This window comes from Ascidia mentula, chromosome 4 (assembly GCF_947561715.1).
Source record: "Ascidia mentula chromosome 4, kaAscMent1.1, whole genome shotgun sequence".
NCBI lineage: Eukaryota > Metazoa > Chordata > Ascidiacea > Phlebobranchia > Ascidiidae > Ascidia > Ascidia mentula.
The window spans coordinates 13024424-13040639 of NC_138569.1; the positions used below are offsets into that span (position 1 = coordinate 13024424).

A 16216-nucleotide genomic window follows, 5' to 3' on the forward strand; every position below is an offset into this window, starting at 1 on the left:
ATTTTGATGTTTACTGTTTTAAACCAGCGATGTCTAACCAACTGCAATTAAGTTATTGTGTGATCTTAGTGATGTACAAATGTTACGTGATATTATATCGAAACGATAAATGAACAAAAGCTATTCCAGGAAAAGCCAAATTGATTAAAATTGACATCTGTCACTTACAACTGACGTAATACGTATTTGTGACGTCACAATATGCCTATGACATTATATGGTAGTTGAACTGCGTGCTTCGCTTCCTCTTAGCAGTCAGGGTTGCCAATTTTTTATTTGGCGAATTTTGGCCTTTCAAAATTTTTCTGCTGTAATGTACCGAATGTTGTATGCTTTAAGATAAACGTTTGTGAGTAGAAGATTTCTTGAGCAATTTCTGCATAACTCGGTCTCTACGTACAGCGGGTTAGTTTGTTTGAAAATACGTAGTATAACTTCCCTCTCCAAGCCGTCTTTACTTTCCCGTTTCTGCAGTCACGGCAGAGAAAAAACGACCATTTGCAAAACCAATGACCATTTTTAAAGACTTGAAAATGGCCAAATCAGCTGCAAGAGAAAGAAACTTTTTGAGCATCGATGCCAACCCTGGTTTGCGCATATGGCAATTGATTTACAACCTGTGAGATCGCAGATTGTAACATAAACAAATCAAAATACATTGTGGGATAAAAATGACATAGCAGTTACATTGTGCAAATGAACCTGTTGACATTAAATTAAGAAAGTAAAATAGATTCGAAGAAGTGTGATGGTTCGAATCAACATGTAATTGTTTTTTGTCGAGAATAGTTTTGTGACTGTTTTTTTTTTTGGTTATTTTGGTTAAAAAACACTTTTTCAGAGGATCTTGCGTTGTCCTTTAAAAGAGTAAACTGAAAGTTGATTGTATGCAAGTTCGATTCGTACGTGACCCTTAGTCAAATAATGTCCGAATTTTTAAATTTGCCACATCGCTTATTTTGTCGAATGAAGCCTCGCCAAAGAATGATTTCGCATCTTAATCCAAATGATAATTAGGTTCGGAACCCATGTAAGTGACGTAACTATTGCTTTCCGTAGATCAAAAAACTAACTCCTAAAACAAATGAGTAACCAAACACTGTTGTTTATGCTTTGCAGCTAAACCACCACAATTTTATTTTCGTCCCACCCCTCATACAATTGCGAGTAATTTGGCAGCGAATCAAGTCCTTTTTGATGGTTCTGGCAGCAACGGATACTATGAACCCCTACACAGTGAGTTTTCTGTAGGCTACAAGTAAACATTTTTAAATTGTTTTATTTTCTGGGAACATAACTAACTTGCTATTTCAGAAAGAAAGGTAAACAAAAATTTTTTTTTTATCTTGACAGACATGCAGTTTTTTGGGGGAGAGCCCAATTATGATGGTTCCAGTGTACTTAAAGTGTGCCGTCCAAGCCAATTTGTACAACCCTGTATCAAAGGGAGGAACATCAATAGGTAGGGGACCAGTCAACATTATGGACATTCAGAGGGAAGGGGGGCAAAAACGTTTTTTTAGATTTTAGTTGGGGGGAATTTGCCCTGCTGCCTCTCTAGATATCCATGGTTAATGAGCAGCTTTCAAAGAATGTCAACTTATAATATATATTTAGCACCAGTGCAGTGGTTCCCAACTTTGGGTTTGCAATCACCCAAGAGGTTCGGTGATTTCGGAGCCGTGTGAATGAAAAAAATTAATGCAATTTCATGTTTATTTTTAAGCTTTCCTATTTGTTATGTTTTTTTTACTATTTGTTACCTCTATCTTTTATTTGAGATGTATAACTTAATCAGGACAAGGTATAAATTAATGTAGAGATCTGCAGACCTAAAGATTTTATGAAGGGGCCAAAAAAACGTTGGAAACCACTGCACTAGTAGATCTTCTGTAGAGTTTTTAAATTCCACTACCACAAAACATTGGATAGTTTTTATGTGCCAGTTTTTTTATGTTAACATTTATATAAATGATTATTTAATTGCAAGATTAGTCAAATGATTTTATTGCAAGAATAGCATTGAGCATTATTTTTTTTATCATGGAGGTGTTTAGTGTAAACATTACAGACAGCCTGTATTTACCATCATTTACAGGTGGACATGCAGTCGTCTAAATTGCTGTTGGAACACGGAGCAGCAGTCATGCTACATGGCAACTAACCATGGTGAAATATTAATTACAAGTTTGTTTGCACCTATATTTTCAAACATATGTGTTGTATTTTAGTGACTTCCCTGCGTAAAAAGTGTCCTCCTGGATTCTCTAACCCACCTCGTTGTGAAGGTAAAACAAGAATAAAGACAGGAAGGCTTTTAAATAGAATTGCTTGCCAAACTTTACCTAATGGTTTACATAGAAACATGGATTTATGTATTATTAAAAACTTGTGATCCAAACACTAGCATATACGGTTATGATTTTTTTGGTAGATGTTGATGAATGCTTGTCAAGTCCCTGTAAAAATGGTGGATATTGTAAAAATCAGATCAACAGTTACACTTGCAAGTGCCCTTTTCCCTCATCTGGTCCTAATTGTGAACAAGGTATGTCACACTAATTTTGTTTTTATATATACCATAATTGCCAACTTTTCGTTTAGCATGCGACTTAAACCCCTGTCAAAATGGAGGATTTTGTCAGAATATGCTTACCAGCTACACTTGCACATGTGTTGTTGGCTACACTGGACGGAATTGTGAAATAGGCATGCACAACCTTTTCATACTATGTTGCTACAGGATGTTTAGACTATGTTTGTAGTTTTTTTAGGTATTGACAACTGTTATCCTAATCCATGCATCAATGGGCTATGCATCAATGAAGGATCATCTTACATGTGTGTCTGTGATGCTGGTTGGACAGGTTCAAATTGTAATTCTAGTAAGAAAACCTGATAAATTATCAATTAAAAACTGTTCTTTCAACAAAATTACCTCATTTTAGATGCTAATGAATGTGCATCTAATCCCTGCCAAAATGGAAATTGTGTGGATGGAACAAATTTTTATTCATGTACATGTTTAGCTGGCTACACTGGCTTAAATTGTGAAACAAGTTAGTACTTATTTCAAATAGTCTTTAAAATAATGAAACATAAACAAATGAGAGCTATAAAAAGTCATGTGATACATGTTGCATTTAGATATAAATGAATGTGGATCAAATCCATGCCAGAATGGAAATTGTGTGGATGGTGTCAATTCCTACACTTGTAATTGCAATGCTGGTTATGCTGGAACAAATTGTGAAACAAGTAAGTTATGATTTTTTAAAAGTTATATTTTGACACAGTTTAAATATAAATAAATGCAATTGCAACTAATAGTATTGTTTGAATTTTTCTACTGCTGATGAGAATAGACTGGTTTAAATTGTGACCTTTCTAATCAAGCAAACTAAATAGACATGTCTTAAATTATATTAAATTCAACTGCAATACAGGCATTGATGAATGTAACTCAAATCCTTGTCAAAATGGAAATTGTGTTGATGGAACAAATTCATATATTTGTATGTGCAATGCAGGCTATTCTGGAACAAACTGTGAAATCAGTAAGATATTATTTTGTGTAGGCTAATTTCAAAATTTTCTCTGTGTGAAAGAGTTGTTCAACTCCGTTTGTTTCAGATATTAATGAGTGTGCATCAAACCCATGCCAAAATGGTGGAATGTGTGTTGATCTAGTTAACTCTTATCAGTGTAACTGTCTTCTGGGATTTACTGGCACCATTTGTGAAACAGGTATGTAAGGTCAAGATGAAAATGTGACCAGTTAAAACCATTTCTCAATAGCAAATCACAACCAACTAGTGCATAATTTTATTATGTTTGGGTTGTTTTAAACCTACTTTTGTAGTTTTTGTAATTCATGATTTCTAAAGAAGCTATACAAATTTGCATTCTATTTGCCATCAATTAATTTTTATTTAGTTACAAGCAAGTAAAATATACTTTTCATTGTCAAAGCTTAAATAAAAAAGTTTAGGTGAAATATTTAACTATCATAAAAGTAAAAAATTATCAAATTGATCATTTAAGTAAAAAAATATTTGAATCTTACTGCATTATCAGTGGTTGCCAACTGCAGTCCAAATCCCTGCCATAATGGTGGAGTTTGTTCCGTTGTGGGTAACTCATATTCATGCATGTGCGCTGCCGGCTGGACTGGAGTTAACTGTGATACAAGTAAGCAATTCCCCGTGTTTCATTTTTACTGCATAATCTTGCAAATAAAACATTTTAGATATAAATGAATGTGGATCAAATCCATGCCAGAATGGAAATTGTGTGGATGGTGTCAATTCCTACACTTGTAATTGCAATGCTGGTTATACTGGAACAAATTGCCAAACAAGTATAATAGATGGTTGTACTGTATTTAATGTTGTTTTTGTTTGCAGCTTCCATGAAAAAAATTGAGTGAAAGTCTCTTTATATAAAATTTCAAAGTTAATTGAATTGGCGAAAAATTTGTGCAACTTTTTATTTTTAGATATAAATGAATGTAGTTCAAATCCATGCCAGAATGGAAATTGTGTGGATGGTGTCAATTCCTACACTTGTAATTGTAATGCTGGTTATACTGGAACAAATTGCCAATCAAGTATGTCTATTTATTTTAAACATGTGTTTCCACTTTAGTTGTCTAGTTAGATCAAAACAGCAGACTGTTGTTGCATGGTGTGTGGTTTTGGATCACAATGTCCTACTTGGAATCTCAGAAATAAATACATTTCCAGCAAAAGTTGGGTGTGTTTGTTACTTACGAATTGTTATGGGTTGAAGCAAAGTGGACAAGGCACTCTTAAAAAAGAAAAAAACACATAGTTTTTTCGTAATATATTCGCCTAAAGACATCATCAATTTCTGCAGCTTATTCAATTTGAATAAGTTTATTATTCTGTAATATAATCTCAATTTTTTGTCCAATGACGTCGTGCGTTCATGCTGCGAGTCGTCATTACTCTTTTGCGTGCTCACGTGCCTCCGGTGTTAGAAAGCCTTGCACAGCAGTGCAGTTCATAGTTGAGTAGATGCAGTGGTAGGGCCACAGTGTTCACCATTTTAGTTATATTTTAATTTATTTGCTTGCCTGTTTTGTGTACAGGTAGCTTTGAGTGCTTTATTGCATTTTATTTGCAGAAACTGATGATGCCTTTGTAGGCGAAATCGATTTTTCATATTTTAAAAATAAACTAACTGACGTTAATCAGAAACACTTGGTTTCAAACATTTGTTATTCTTTAATCACAATTGTTTTTTTACATGATTTGGTTACCTACCATTTAAGGTGTAATCATAGCTTGTTCCTGTATTCATATAATAATCATTAAACTAGTTCATTCCTGCTTATTTTCTGTTAAGTTTTTTCTTATTTTGGACCCTAATCTTTTGATTTTTTTGTGTTTTGTCAAACGATTCTGGAAATCAAGCTTTAAAACTTTATTTATGACCTTTTAAATACAATTTTTATCTAAATTAATTTGTAGTGACAAAACAATTAAATGTTGTCTAGTTGTCACAATTAATTTTGTTTAGATATAAATGAATGTAGTTCAAATCCATGCCAGAATGGAAATTGTGTGGATGGTGTCAATTCCTACACTTGTAATTGCAATGCTGGTTATACTGGAACAAATTGCCAAACAAGTTAGAAATATTTTGTATCAATTTGGATCGTGTACTTACATATGCATTTGTTGCAGATATCAATGAATGTAGTTCATCACCATGCCAAAATGGAGTATGTGTTGATGGCATAAATTTATACACATGTACTTGTACAAATGGGTATACTGGAAGCAATTGCCAAACAAGTAAAGTTTTTTTATTTTTGTGAAAATAAACACATTTACAATTGTTAACCAACTTTATATTATTGAAAATTAGATTCAAATACAGTTTGGGCCAGTGGTTCTTAACCTTTCTTCTATCACGCATCCCTTTAGCAATGGCCCTGTGCCTTACGCCCCCTCTCACACACATTTTAATAAGTTTCATACCAAAAGGTCGATTTATTAAATAAATCAGTGAGATGCAGGACACTGCTTTTTTGTAAAAAACATAATATGTATAAATTTAGGCTTGTTTAAATGCAGCTCTCATTAAGCTTGCTTAATTTAACAAAAAGTTACGGAACAAATAAACAGTTTGTGATGAAACAGATGAATTATCAAAAAGGTGTTTTTGTGACATATTGTTGTTTTGTGATATATTATCAAAATGTGAATTTTTCATGTAAAGTTAAAGATTTTTTCCCAACACTGTATAACAAATGTGAGAGACAGCATAGGACGTTAAGGTCACTAAAAAAATGCCTAAACATGTTTACAGATATAAACGAATGTAGTTCAAGTCCATGCCAGAATGGAAATTGTGTGGATGGTGTCAATTCTTACACTTGTAATTGCAATGCTGGTTATGCTGGAACAAATTGTGAAACAAGTAAGTTCATGGTTTTCAAAAGTTGTCATTTCTAGCTTTCCATAATTAGCATACTACTTTGTAAAATTTAATAATAACTCCATATTATATTCATTACTTTTTTACAACAAGTTAGAACCAATATCTTGTTTATGAGAGTCACGACATGCCTTTTATTTGAGAAATTACTGAAGTAAAGATATGAACTTAGTAGTTAATGGCCTTTTATTGATATGACGTAATTTTGAATATAAATTTTCAATGTGATATGCCAATAAATAAAAGTTCAAAAAGTCTATCATTTTACAGATATAAATGAATGTAGTTCAAATCCATGCCAGAATGGAAATTGTGTGGATGGTGTCAATTCCTACACTTGTAATTGTAATGCTGGTTATACTGGAACAAATTGCCAAACAAGTATGTGTCAAGTTTAATTATCTTTAAATTGAAACTATCATATAAAATGTGATCATTATCAGACATTAATGAATGCTCAAGCTCTCCATGCCAAAACAGTGGTGTTTGTGAAGATGGAGTTAACTCTTACATTTGTCAATGTACATCTTTTTATACTGGTACAAATTGTGAGCAAGGCAAGTATATTTTTTGTATTTCAAATGTGGTACAATATTAGCCAAATACATCACTAAAAAATGTCTTTGTGTGTGAATTTTGATCAAGGATCGGTTGTCGGTGTGGCTCAATCCAGGCCTGTTTTTTGCTGTACTTGTTAAATATTTTTTTATCTGAGGTTGCTTCCCAAAAATATATTTCAAATTTACCCAAATACATCTCACTGCACTAAATTTATTATCAGTTTTATCTGCACCTGGCACATATCGCCTAATACAAAAAGTTCAACTTAAACCTAGTCATATTTATGCTGTGCATTTGTTTTTATCCAAACATTATTTTTAGTGCAATGGTAATTAGGGTATATATGACAAACAATTTGCATCACAGACTGTAGTTACGATTTCAATGTGGCATGTACCTTTAAGTAAAGATATTAAGATAAGAACTACAGGAAATTTATTTTATATCACTATATTAAATGGTGTTTGTTTTATAAGATGGCACCTGTTTAGTAGAATTAAATCAATAATTTATTATTTTAGATGTTAATGAATGTATGGAAGCTGAGGCAAGTTGTGCTGTGTGCAACAATGCAGTTGGTTCTTATTTTTGTGTGTGTGAACCTGGGATCAGGGAAGGTGTTTTATGCAGTAAGTTAGATATCCAACCACATTGATATTGATTACTGTACATGTACATAAAATTAATTGTGCCAAATTTTTTTATTTTAGAATGGGCTATAGTTAGTGGAAAAGCTTTTCGAATTCCTTCCTCATTAGCCACATCATACACAGCAGCTGTTTCCAGTTGCAATCTGCTATCAACTGGTGCTCTGCTGGGGGAACCAAGTACCACCTATTTGGCACAAATACAGTCACAAGTTGTTACTCCTGGGATTACAAGATTTCAAGTTCCTTACATTTGGATAAATGTTGTTCGGATTTCAGGTGTTTGACATAACAAGTTTTTTTTTTTGCAGTTTTGTTTTTACTTGTGATAGCAATATTTGTCACTGTCAGTAGGTTGAATGGTATCTATAGCAGTGCTCTGTAACATTTTTTACTCTCATTTTGCTGCTTATTACAAACCTAAAAAAGTATAAGGATATAAAAATGCAGAAAAGCGTCATATTCGCTCATTATGAATCCAGTATGTGTTCGAAACGTTTACTAATATGATCAACAGCATTTTGGCTTTGGCTTTCATTTTCAAAGTTATTCACTTCAAATATTTTGTACCCAACTCCTATTTTGTAATTAAAGTCTGCACCAGAATTTGGCAGCTTTTGCATAAAATATGCATTGTTACATCATTTCATTCCAAACAACCCATTTATTTTGAAGTACAGGAAGTGCCCATCTCCTTGCAGACGCTTATTGACAGAAACTGAAAAACTCTCTGTTAATACTATTATCCAGCATGAGTAAAATACGTTAGAAAACGCGATCGGCTCCATCTTCACTAGTGTCACTAATATTCACAGAGCATCGACTAACGACACATTTCAAACCAGGGTTGCCAAACATATCTACTCTCACGACCAAATTCGGTCAAACCAAGTAGTTTTCTACATAAATCGATAATGTGGCGGAAAACCAAATATAAAGTAGCACTACAACTTCAACATTTAGGTTTTCAGCTTGTTATTTTCTTGGTGACATCTTGGCTTAATATTAGTTTATAACTACAGAGTTGTATTTTATTGATATTTACTGACGCTACAATTTTTGTGTCGGGTACAACGAAAAATGATTGAATCGAACAAATGAGTTGGCTGGACATTTTAGATTCTCTCCACCATGGAAACATTCTCTGTGGAAATAACATGAAGTAGACGTTAGACTTTGAAATACTTTTCATGCAAATTTATGTAACCACGATTTTGTGCATCAAGAAATCGATTTTGTTGATCAAGTTTTTCCTCCCTTTCCGCAAGTGTCAATGCAAATTATTTCAGTTTTCTCCCAGACTGTGAATACATTATTAATAAATCCAGGGCGACGATTGATTTTTGTGCGTGTTGCTGAACAAAAGCCCTTCAGAACCAATACAATATGATGTTCCAAACTATGTATTGTTCTTTTGGTCCAAGTTTTCAACGTTTAATTTGAGACTATTGTTTCAGGAGTGTGGATGTATGGAAACACGAATACGGTGGCAACAACCAACTTTGACACAAGCACTGGTGGGGATTGTGCTGTAATGCGTGTCGCCGACTTCAAATGGGTCGCTGTAACGTGTAATTCTTTTACTGCTCAATATTTGTGCGAACGAACGCCAACCAACCAAGTTACGTCACCGTAATATACTCCTCAAATTTTTATTGTGTTTTTTTATTATTATTTAATATCTTTTTATTGTTTTAAATCGTCTTGTACATCGTAAATTAGTTTCTTCGTCGTAAATACACTACCATTTATTGTTTATTGTACACGAGTGATACATTTGTTAGGCATGTCAATAACAAAGCTATAACACTTATTAAACAGCCTTCATTCAGTCATATGCCACCGTCTCCTCCGGCATCATCGCCGTTGTTGTCCAAATTGGGGTCATTTCCTCCAATGTCGTTGTAGTCGTTCAGGTCCGCCTGCTCTTGGCGATCCAATTCTATTTCCAACTCCTCTCGTTCTTCTTCGGAGTCAAGAACGAAAGTTAGGTAATCACGGTTAAAATTTTCCCGTCCCGATGAATGTTGTCCACCATGACCGACTGTGTCACCGGAAACCTTTTTTTTGTACTCCGGTTTTCCTCCACGGTATCTATGCCCAAAGCCATCGTATCGAGACTGAAACGAGGTTCCACTTTGAAGACAGCCTCTTTCAATTTCCAAATCCATTTCCACTGGGTGAAGGTCGCCAACTGTAACCCACGTACCATCTTTAAGTTGCATTCGTTTACGTTCATCGCGGTACCAAGTGGTCTTCTTCGTTTTGTCGCTACTGAAACCCATCATTTCTCTGGTCCAGCGTTTATTTGAATATTTTGTAATGGAAGCGTAAATCAGATAAACAAACTCGGCAAAATTAAGAACCACACATATGCAGCTGTAGAGAAACATGAACCAGAGAAAAATAGTTTTCTCCATCGGACGCGAAATAAAGCAATCGACTTGATTAGGACACGGCCATCGATCGCACTTATATAATTCGGGCACCGACAATCCAAACATCACAATTTGCAGAAAGACAAACCCAAACTCCATACAAAGACGAAGAAAAACGCTGGCAACATACCAACGAAAGTGCTGGGCGAACGTGGGCAATTGAGCTTTTAGCTTGGAAATACTCACTTTTTGTTTCATAAGTTTTAGTTGGTCGTCATAAAAATTTGGATCGGTTTTACCTTGTAATTTTGGGCTTTCGTTTATCAAATCTGGTTCGTTGGCTAACTTTGATGGGGAAAGCCAAGGTTTGGGCGAAAAGTTATCTGAAAAAAACATCGTCATTGTCATTGAGGTTTCATTCCCATACAAATATTTTACAGACTATACGTACATGGATATTCCGGTGGAGCTGTAGGTAAAATGGAAAAATCATTGGGGTCTTCTGGTTGGTCTCCTTTGATTTGAATGTGTTTATTGGTCTTGTCAGATGCAACGACCACTTCCGATGGCATGCGTGGCAAATTCTGGAAAAAAGTTTGGTTTCAGTAAAGGTTCACATAACAAATCTTTTTGAATCTTACTGCATTTCTGTTTTCGTGCCCTGATGGGAACCAGACAACAACATCGTTAATTGCTTGATTGTTTTCCAGATTTTCTTGTACGTGTTTGGCACTTGACACTTTTGGCGATGTTGCTTTAACTTGAGTGTTGGTGTCACTGGTTGTGGGTTCCCGCCAAACAAATATGTTTCCGGAATCTGTGTTGTTGTTGTTGTTGGTATTGTTGTTGCAATAGTTGGAATTTTTAATTAGGTCAGGTTTGGCCCGATGTTCTATTGTTCCAAATCCGCTGGTGTTGGTGCTGCTACGACGGTCGTTGCTTTTGAAATAATTGCTTTTGCGTCGGTAATCCTCTGCGCGATGGGCTGCTTTTTGATCGGACTTGGGTAGTTTAATCATTGTGCTTAGGGGGTAGGTGTAATCGCCCGTTAATCTTCTGTGATAAATGTCGCCCATCTGATCTCCCTTCAGTGAGTGCTGGTAGCTATCTTTTTCACCGTGTAGTTTATTTTCGTGCAGCTCGATTTCATTTCTTTTTTCACGTCGCTCTTTATGAGGTTTTTGTCGCTTTGAGTTGCGAATTTCTTGTGAGACTTTGTTTTGGAGGTCAGAAAAGTTGTTTGGGGATTTGGTAAATTCAGACATGCGGGTCATGTTGTTCATTTTTCCTCGCTTGTTTCTATGTTTGAAAATTAGAATAAACGAAGATATTCGAAATTTAAATATATAAACGCAATAACTCTACCCAGAAAGCAGTTTTTCACTTCCATCATCCTCCTCGTCGTTGGATGCCCGATTTTTTTTGCTTGCAATCTTTTTCATCTTTGATTTATGAGCGGAGTAAACAACAAACATCACAGATGGCGTCGCGACAAAAAGTATTTGAAAACTCCAAAACCTGTTACACATATCTAGATTGAAACATAGGACATCATTGCAGTTTTACTTTGCAAGTTACATCTCAAACTCCCATAAGTTATAAACGTGTAGACTACATAAGACTGTTAAATTATCGATCTCTAGATACAAAAGAAAATTGTAACCGTAATTTTGTACCACCGTGTATATAGCCATTATTTTAGATCGTCAAGAACAAGTCAATCTGTTATAAACGTGTGTGCGTTTTTTATATACTAGAATGGATCCTCATTCATTTTATTCCGACATGCCTATCTTAACATCATACCTAAGATGCGATATTGGTGAGAACGAGTTGAAGCAAACGTTTGTGCATCCAGGTTGCAGAGTATTGCACTTAAACTCGCTCTGTTCGTCGTTGTAAACTCTGTCCCCTTAAAAAAAGACTGTCAGCTGTTTTAAGATGGAAAAGGGCTGTATAGTGAGCTGTATTATAAGATGGAAAAGGATTTTAGATAGTTGAGCGATCACCACCTAACTTTACACATAGAAACCGGATGCAAGTTTATCAACAAAGCTTACCTACGGATGCAACAATTACCATGCGACAGACAATCAAAAACGTAATCCAAAACTTTCCGATAAGGGTGGAATGTTGATTGGCTTTTTCAATCCACCTTTCCAGAAAATGCCAAGACATTTTATTTTATTCAAATTATAATAGTCTAAAAAGTCCGCAACAATGTTTACAAGATGACTTTTTCGATTAAATACCGCAGAAAATTATGAAATTCAATTTATACTCAATAGTCAATATTGCTGCCTGCTTGCTGGCCTATAACTTAGACTGCCCGAATGCATTCAGCATGCTCTATGCTTCAATGAGATGTTGACGAAATTGTGGGATTTACACGCATCTAGGCGCAATTTTCGTCGAGACCAATCGATAGAATGTTGTAATCCGATGAACATCCAGCAATGCCGTCAACATCAGTAAGATGACAATGTACGATCAATACAACATTAATACTTCTTTCAGCGTGGCACTTTGTTTCAGTTAATTGTCTACAATTGCTGCTTTGGGCCGGCGGTTAACTATGGTGTCGTAAGTCTGCTCCGTAATTACGGCTTGCAATTAGCATGCGGTAGATTTTAGAGTCAATTAGTTGCAAGTACACGATATTTCACCCAGAAATACATGCATGTGGTCCTACTAGTTTTCCAACTAACCTATAGTTTTATATTTCTTTGCAGCTGGCGAGTTTTGGTCTAAGGGACTATATTGCCTCTGAAGTTCATCTTTTCTGTTCTTTAACGTTCTAAGACATGAAAAAAACAGCAGAATTTTTGTCCACTGCTTCAACCTCCAGTCCTTGCATAATTAATTTCCTTCATAGGCCATAGAGTATTGCCGAGATTCGCACAACAGAGCTTAATGCGTGGACAAAAGCGCACTGCTTTGAAAATTGTATTAATTATTCAACATTGCACCTTATGATTTTAAAATGCGCAAATGGAACACAAGCAAGTATCAACTCTCTCACAGCAAATTTAAAATGAAACGTCACTTTATTTGTTACAGACCATTAGATTCAGAGAGTGTCATCAATTATTCAGATCTCGAGTTGGCTACTGTCAGTAATTGCCTGCTTATTTTAACCATATTCCAAATAATTATTACAGTTTATATTTTCCAGGATATCATTAACACACATAAACCTAAAAAAGTAATTGACCAAAATGTTCCTTAAAGAATTCTGATTATGTTCTCACTATTACACTTAGGAACGTTTCAATTCTCTGAAACATACCGTTGCCTATACTTGCACAGATTTTACCGTGGCAACGTTTTCCAACTGGACCACCTCTATTGTGCTACCGAGGTTAAACAAGAGCAAATTAAAGATTTCTGTCACGTCCCGCGAACCATTGCCAATTACTTGTTTGAAGCATGGTTGATCAACAACAACGAGCTGTGTTATTGCGTGGCTTTGCGCGTTTCAGTCTTACGGTAACCAATGTTGCTCAATAGCGTATATATAGTCTCCGTGTTTGGGACAATTGTGTTTCATTTTACAGAACAACTTTGTAAATGTGGGGTATACACGTAGTATCAACAGAGAGTAAACCTTGTGTCACACAATTGAAACGCCGCACATGATTTTAAAACAATACTCATGTGGTATACCATTTTGTCCATAATAATGGTAACTATTGATTAATATGTATTTCCGATGTACATAAAATGATTGCTACGTTGAATGGTGGTTACTAATAATTGTTATTTGGGTGTTATAAATAAAGTTTTCTTTTTCGTTTTCCTGTTGATTCAATATCGTTAACCAACACGTACTGGACGAAGCATGCTTACATTTGACAATAGGAATTTGTATCGTTTTTACCACAGGATCGTGCAAATACGAACGCAAGTATCACACCGAAATCGCCCCCTCAGATGATGTTTCCTCAATTTATGGGTTCCGCCTTGTTTGAATAATTGTGTTTGAAACAATAACGTTTGTCTTTCAATCATGCTATTTGTCCAAATACCATCGAGTTTGATGGATATGTGCGAACGCTTTTGAAATCAATTGCTGTCTTCACGGAATACAAGTAGAGTAGCACCCCCACTCATTTTAGGAACGAGCCGCCATTGTTCTGTTTAGAAGTTGCATGGTCTGCTAAACAACTACCTCACAGTTGTATTGTTCTCTACAAGAAGCATCATAATCCTCAAACCAACATCGCTATTGCGCGTGTGTATAACGCCACAGCCAATTGAAATGTTTATCGCCCAAGCATTTCAGGTAATTAATTCTTAAAGTTAGAAACATGTCTTTTAAACAAGATATATAAGCCACGTTTAACAATGGAGGTTTAACCGATATCCAACAATATCCAAAAAACAACAGACTTGAAATATACTTCTTCGGGTTTTCCAGAACTTTTACCTAATCCGAACGAATTTTTCAGGAATCGAATCCGGATCAATCTAGGTTTGCTAAAATTGCATTTTTCTTTGGAAATTCAACACACATTACCTAACGGCAATCTGTAAACTGACTTTTCAGAATATTAAAAAAAACAGAACTAATTGGAGCATGCAGGGTCATCATTGACCAGAGTCCAAAAAATAAGTTCGCGGGTTTAAGATGCCGAAATATTATTTATTTTGGGAACATTGCCCGATTTTATTCTATTGTTATATAGAATATATTCTATAGAAATATTCTATTGTTGTAGGCATATAACTGAACAGTCCGTTGCATGCTGATGAAGGTGAGGTGAATACGCCGAAAAATACAATCGTTTACAAAAGTTACAATTGAGGATTTTCACCAAAATTGTAAATGATAAAAGGGTAATTTAATTTTGAAATATTGCAAGATGTTCACATGACCAGTGACTTTTGACTGAGGTTTATTGTTTAAGGTCGTAAACATTGCTCATAATATACTCAATTAAGTCGAAATACTTCAAGATAATAAACAAAAAAAAACATAAATTTAAATATAAATGTCTGTCTCGTAGAAAAGAAAAGACTGCATGAATGTCCACATAACTATAATCGATTAAAACGTTTCCACCCACGGCAAAATGCCTATTATGCCAGAACATGTTGGCCAAGAACAATTTCCAATAAATGTCTTGGTGTCATATTGACTGGGGTACGTGCCCTTGAAGTGCATGTGACATGGAAATTTGAAATAAAAAATATTAACTATAAAAATATCATAAACCTTAAACAATTTTTGGCGAAAAAGGAGCCTACAACGGCCATAAATTTTTGAGATACATGTTAACGTTTAAACCGTTGCGAACGTGATCGCGACGTGCAGGAACTGCCAGCGAGGTAGGAATGGGGAGCATTTTGAAACTCGGAGTAGTTTTACATAAAAACAAAGAACACAAGTAAAAGTGCTACAAAATGATTAAGATCATTAACTTGCGTAATAATAAAACTGTTTTACTGGGGCAGGGTATTTTTGTGGTAAGACATTAATGATTGCACTCATATCCTTTTTAAAAATGTCGACTTAAAGTGCATGTGACACGGACATCTACAACAAACATATTTCTAAACTTTTTCGGTTCTACGAAAACATAATAAAGTAGATACGAACAGTTTTAAATATAGGATAAATCCCAAATTACACTTTACCTTCGACTAAACCGAAAATTCGGCAGTTAAGCCGAATAAATTCGGATAAATTATTCCAAACATGTGTGATGTAAAGCGAACTCGAAGGTTACGTACAGCGAGACAAACAGTGCGTCAGGATAATTGTGCTCTATATTTCTTAGTTTTGTTAGTTTAAAGTTTTTTTTCGATGGTCGTTGCCATCCTTCAAAATTAATTGCTAATCATTCACCGAGAACGATTTTCTGCGTGTCCTCCTAAGTCGTCGTTTTTCAAAAGGTTATGCATGGCAATCATAAATGCTTTGACTTACCACTAAAACACCATGCTTTCCCAGTGACAGTTTTATATAAATGACCTCAAAGGTTGAAACAGTGGCCATCTGTCTGCAGCCCAAATTAACAATCATAATCCCTTTGTTGTATTTGTTGTACTGTTTAGTGCAAAACTACTACACTGCTTTCCATTCCTACTGGTCAGGGTCGCTGGCAGTTACTCTATACGACTCTAGCGCCTTGTAGACGTCACGCAACAATTAAAACT

The 16216-nt window shown here is 35.1% G+C and overlaps 2 protein-coding genes across 2 annotated transcripts; one reads left to right on the plus strand and one right to left on the minus strand.

The window, feature by feature from the left end:
* The first annotated feature begins 995 nt into the window (after window positions 1–995).
* LOC145898921 (uncharacterized) lies at window positions 996–9410 on the plus strand. Its single transcript, XM_082987590.1, is given in 23 exon segments — window positions 996–1236; window positions 1354–1462; window positions 2099–2169; window positions 2232–2288; window positions 2435–2548; window positions 2605–2709; window positions 2775–2885; window positions 2949–3059; window positions 3148–3262; window positions 3297–3361; window positions 3402–3557; window positions 3634–3747; window positions 4078–4191; window positions 4250–4360; window positions 4499–4609; window positions 5545–5655; window positions 5712–5822; window positions 6340–6450; window positions 6739–6849; window positions 6912–7025; window positions 7551–7658; window positions 7740–7955; window positions 9134–9410. Coding segments are annotated over 22 exon segments (2523 nt in total). The 5' UTR covers window positions 996–1236; window positions 1354–1355; the 3' UTR covers window positions 9313–9410.
* Window positions 9411–9508: 98 nt separating this feature from the next.
* Window positions 9509–12232, minus strand: LOC145898793 (uncharacterized). Its single transcript, XM_082987409.1, has 6 exons — window positions 12115–12232; window positions 11861–11966; window positions 11420–11572; window positions 10696–11353; window positions 10497–10638; window positions 9509–10437 (listed from the first exon to the last, which is right to left on the minus strand). The coding sequence occupies exons 1-6, from the start codon at window positions 12230–12232 to the stop codon at window positions 9509–9511; spliced, it is 2106 nt and encodes a 701-aa protein (XP_082843535.1).
* Between the last annotated feature and the right edge of the window lie 3984 nt (window positions 12233–16216).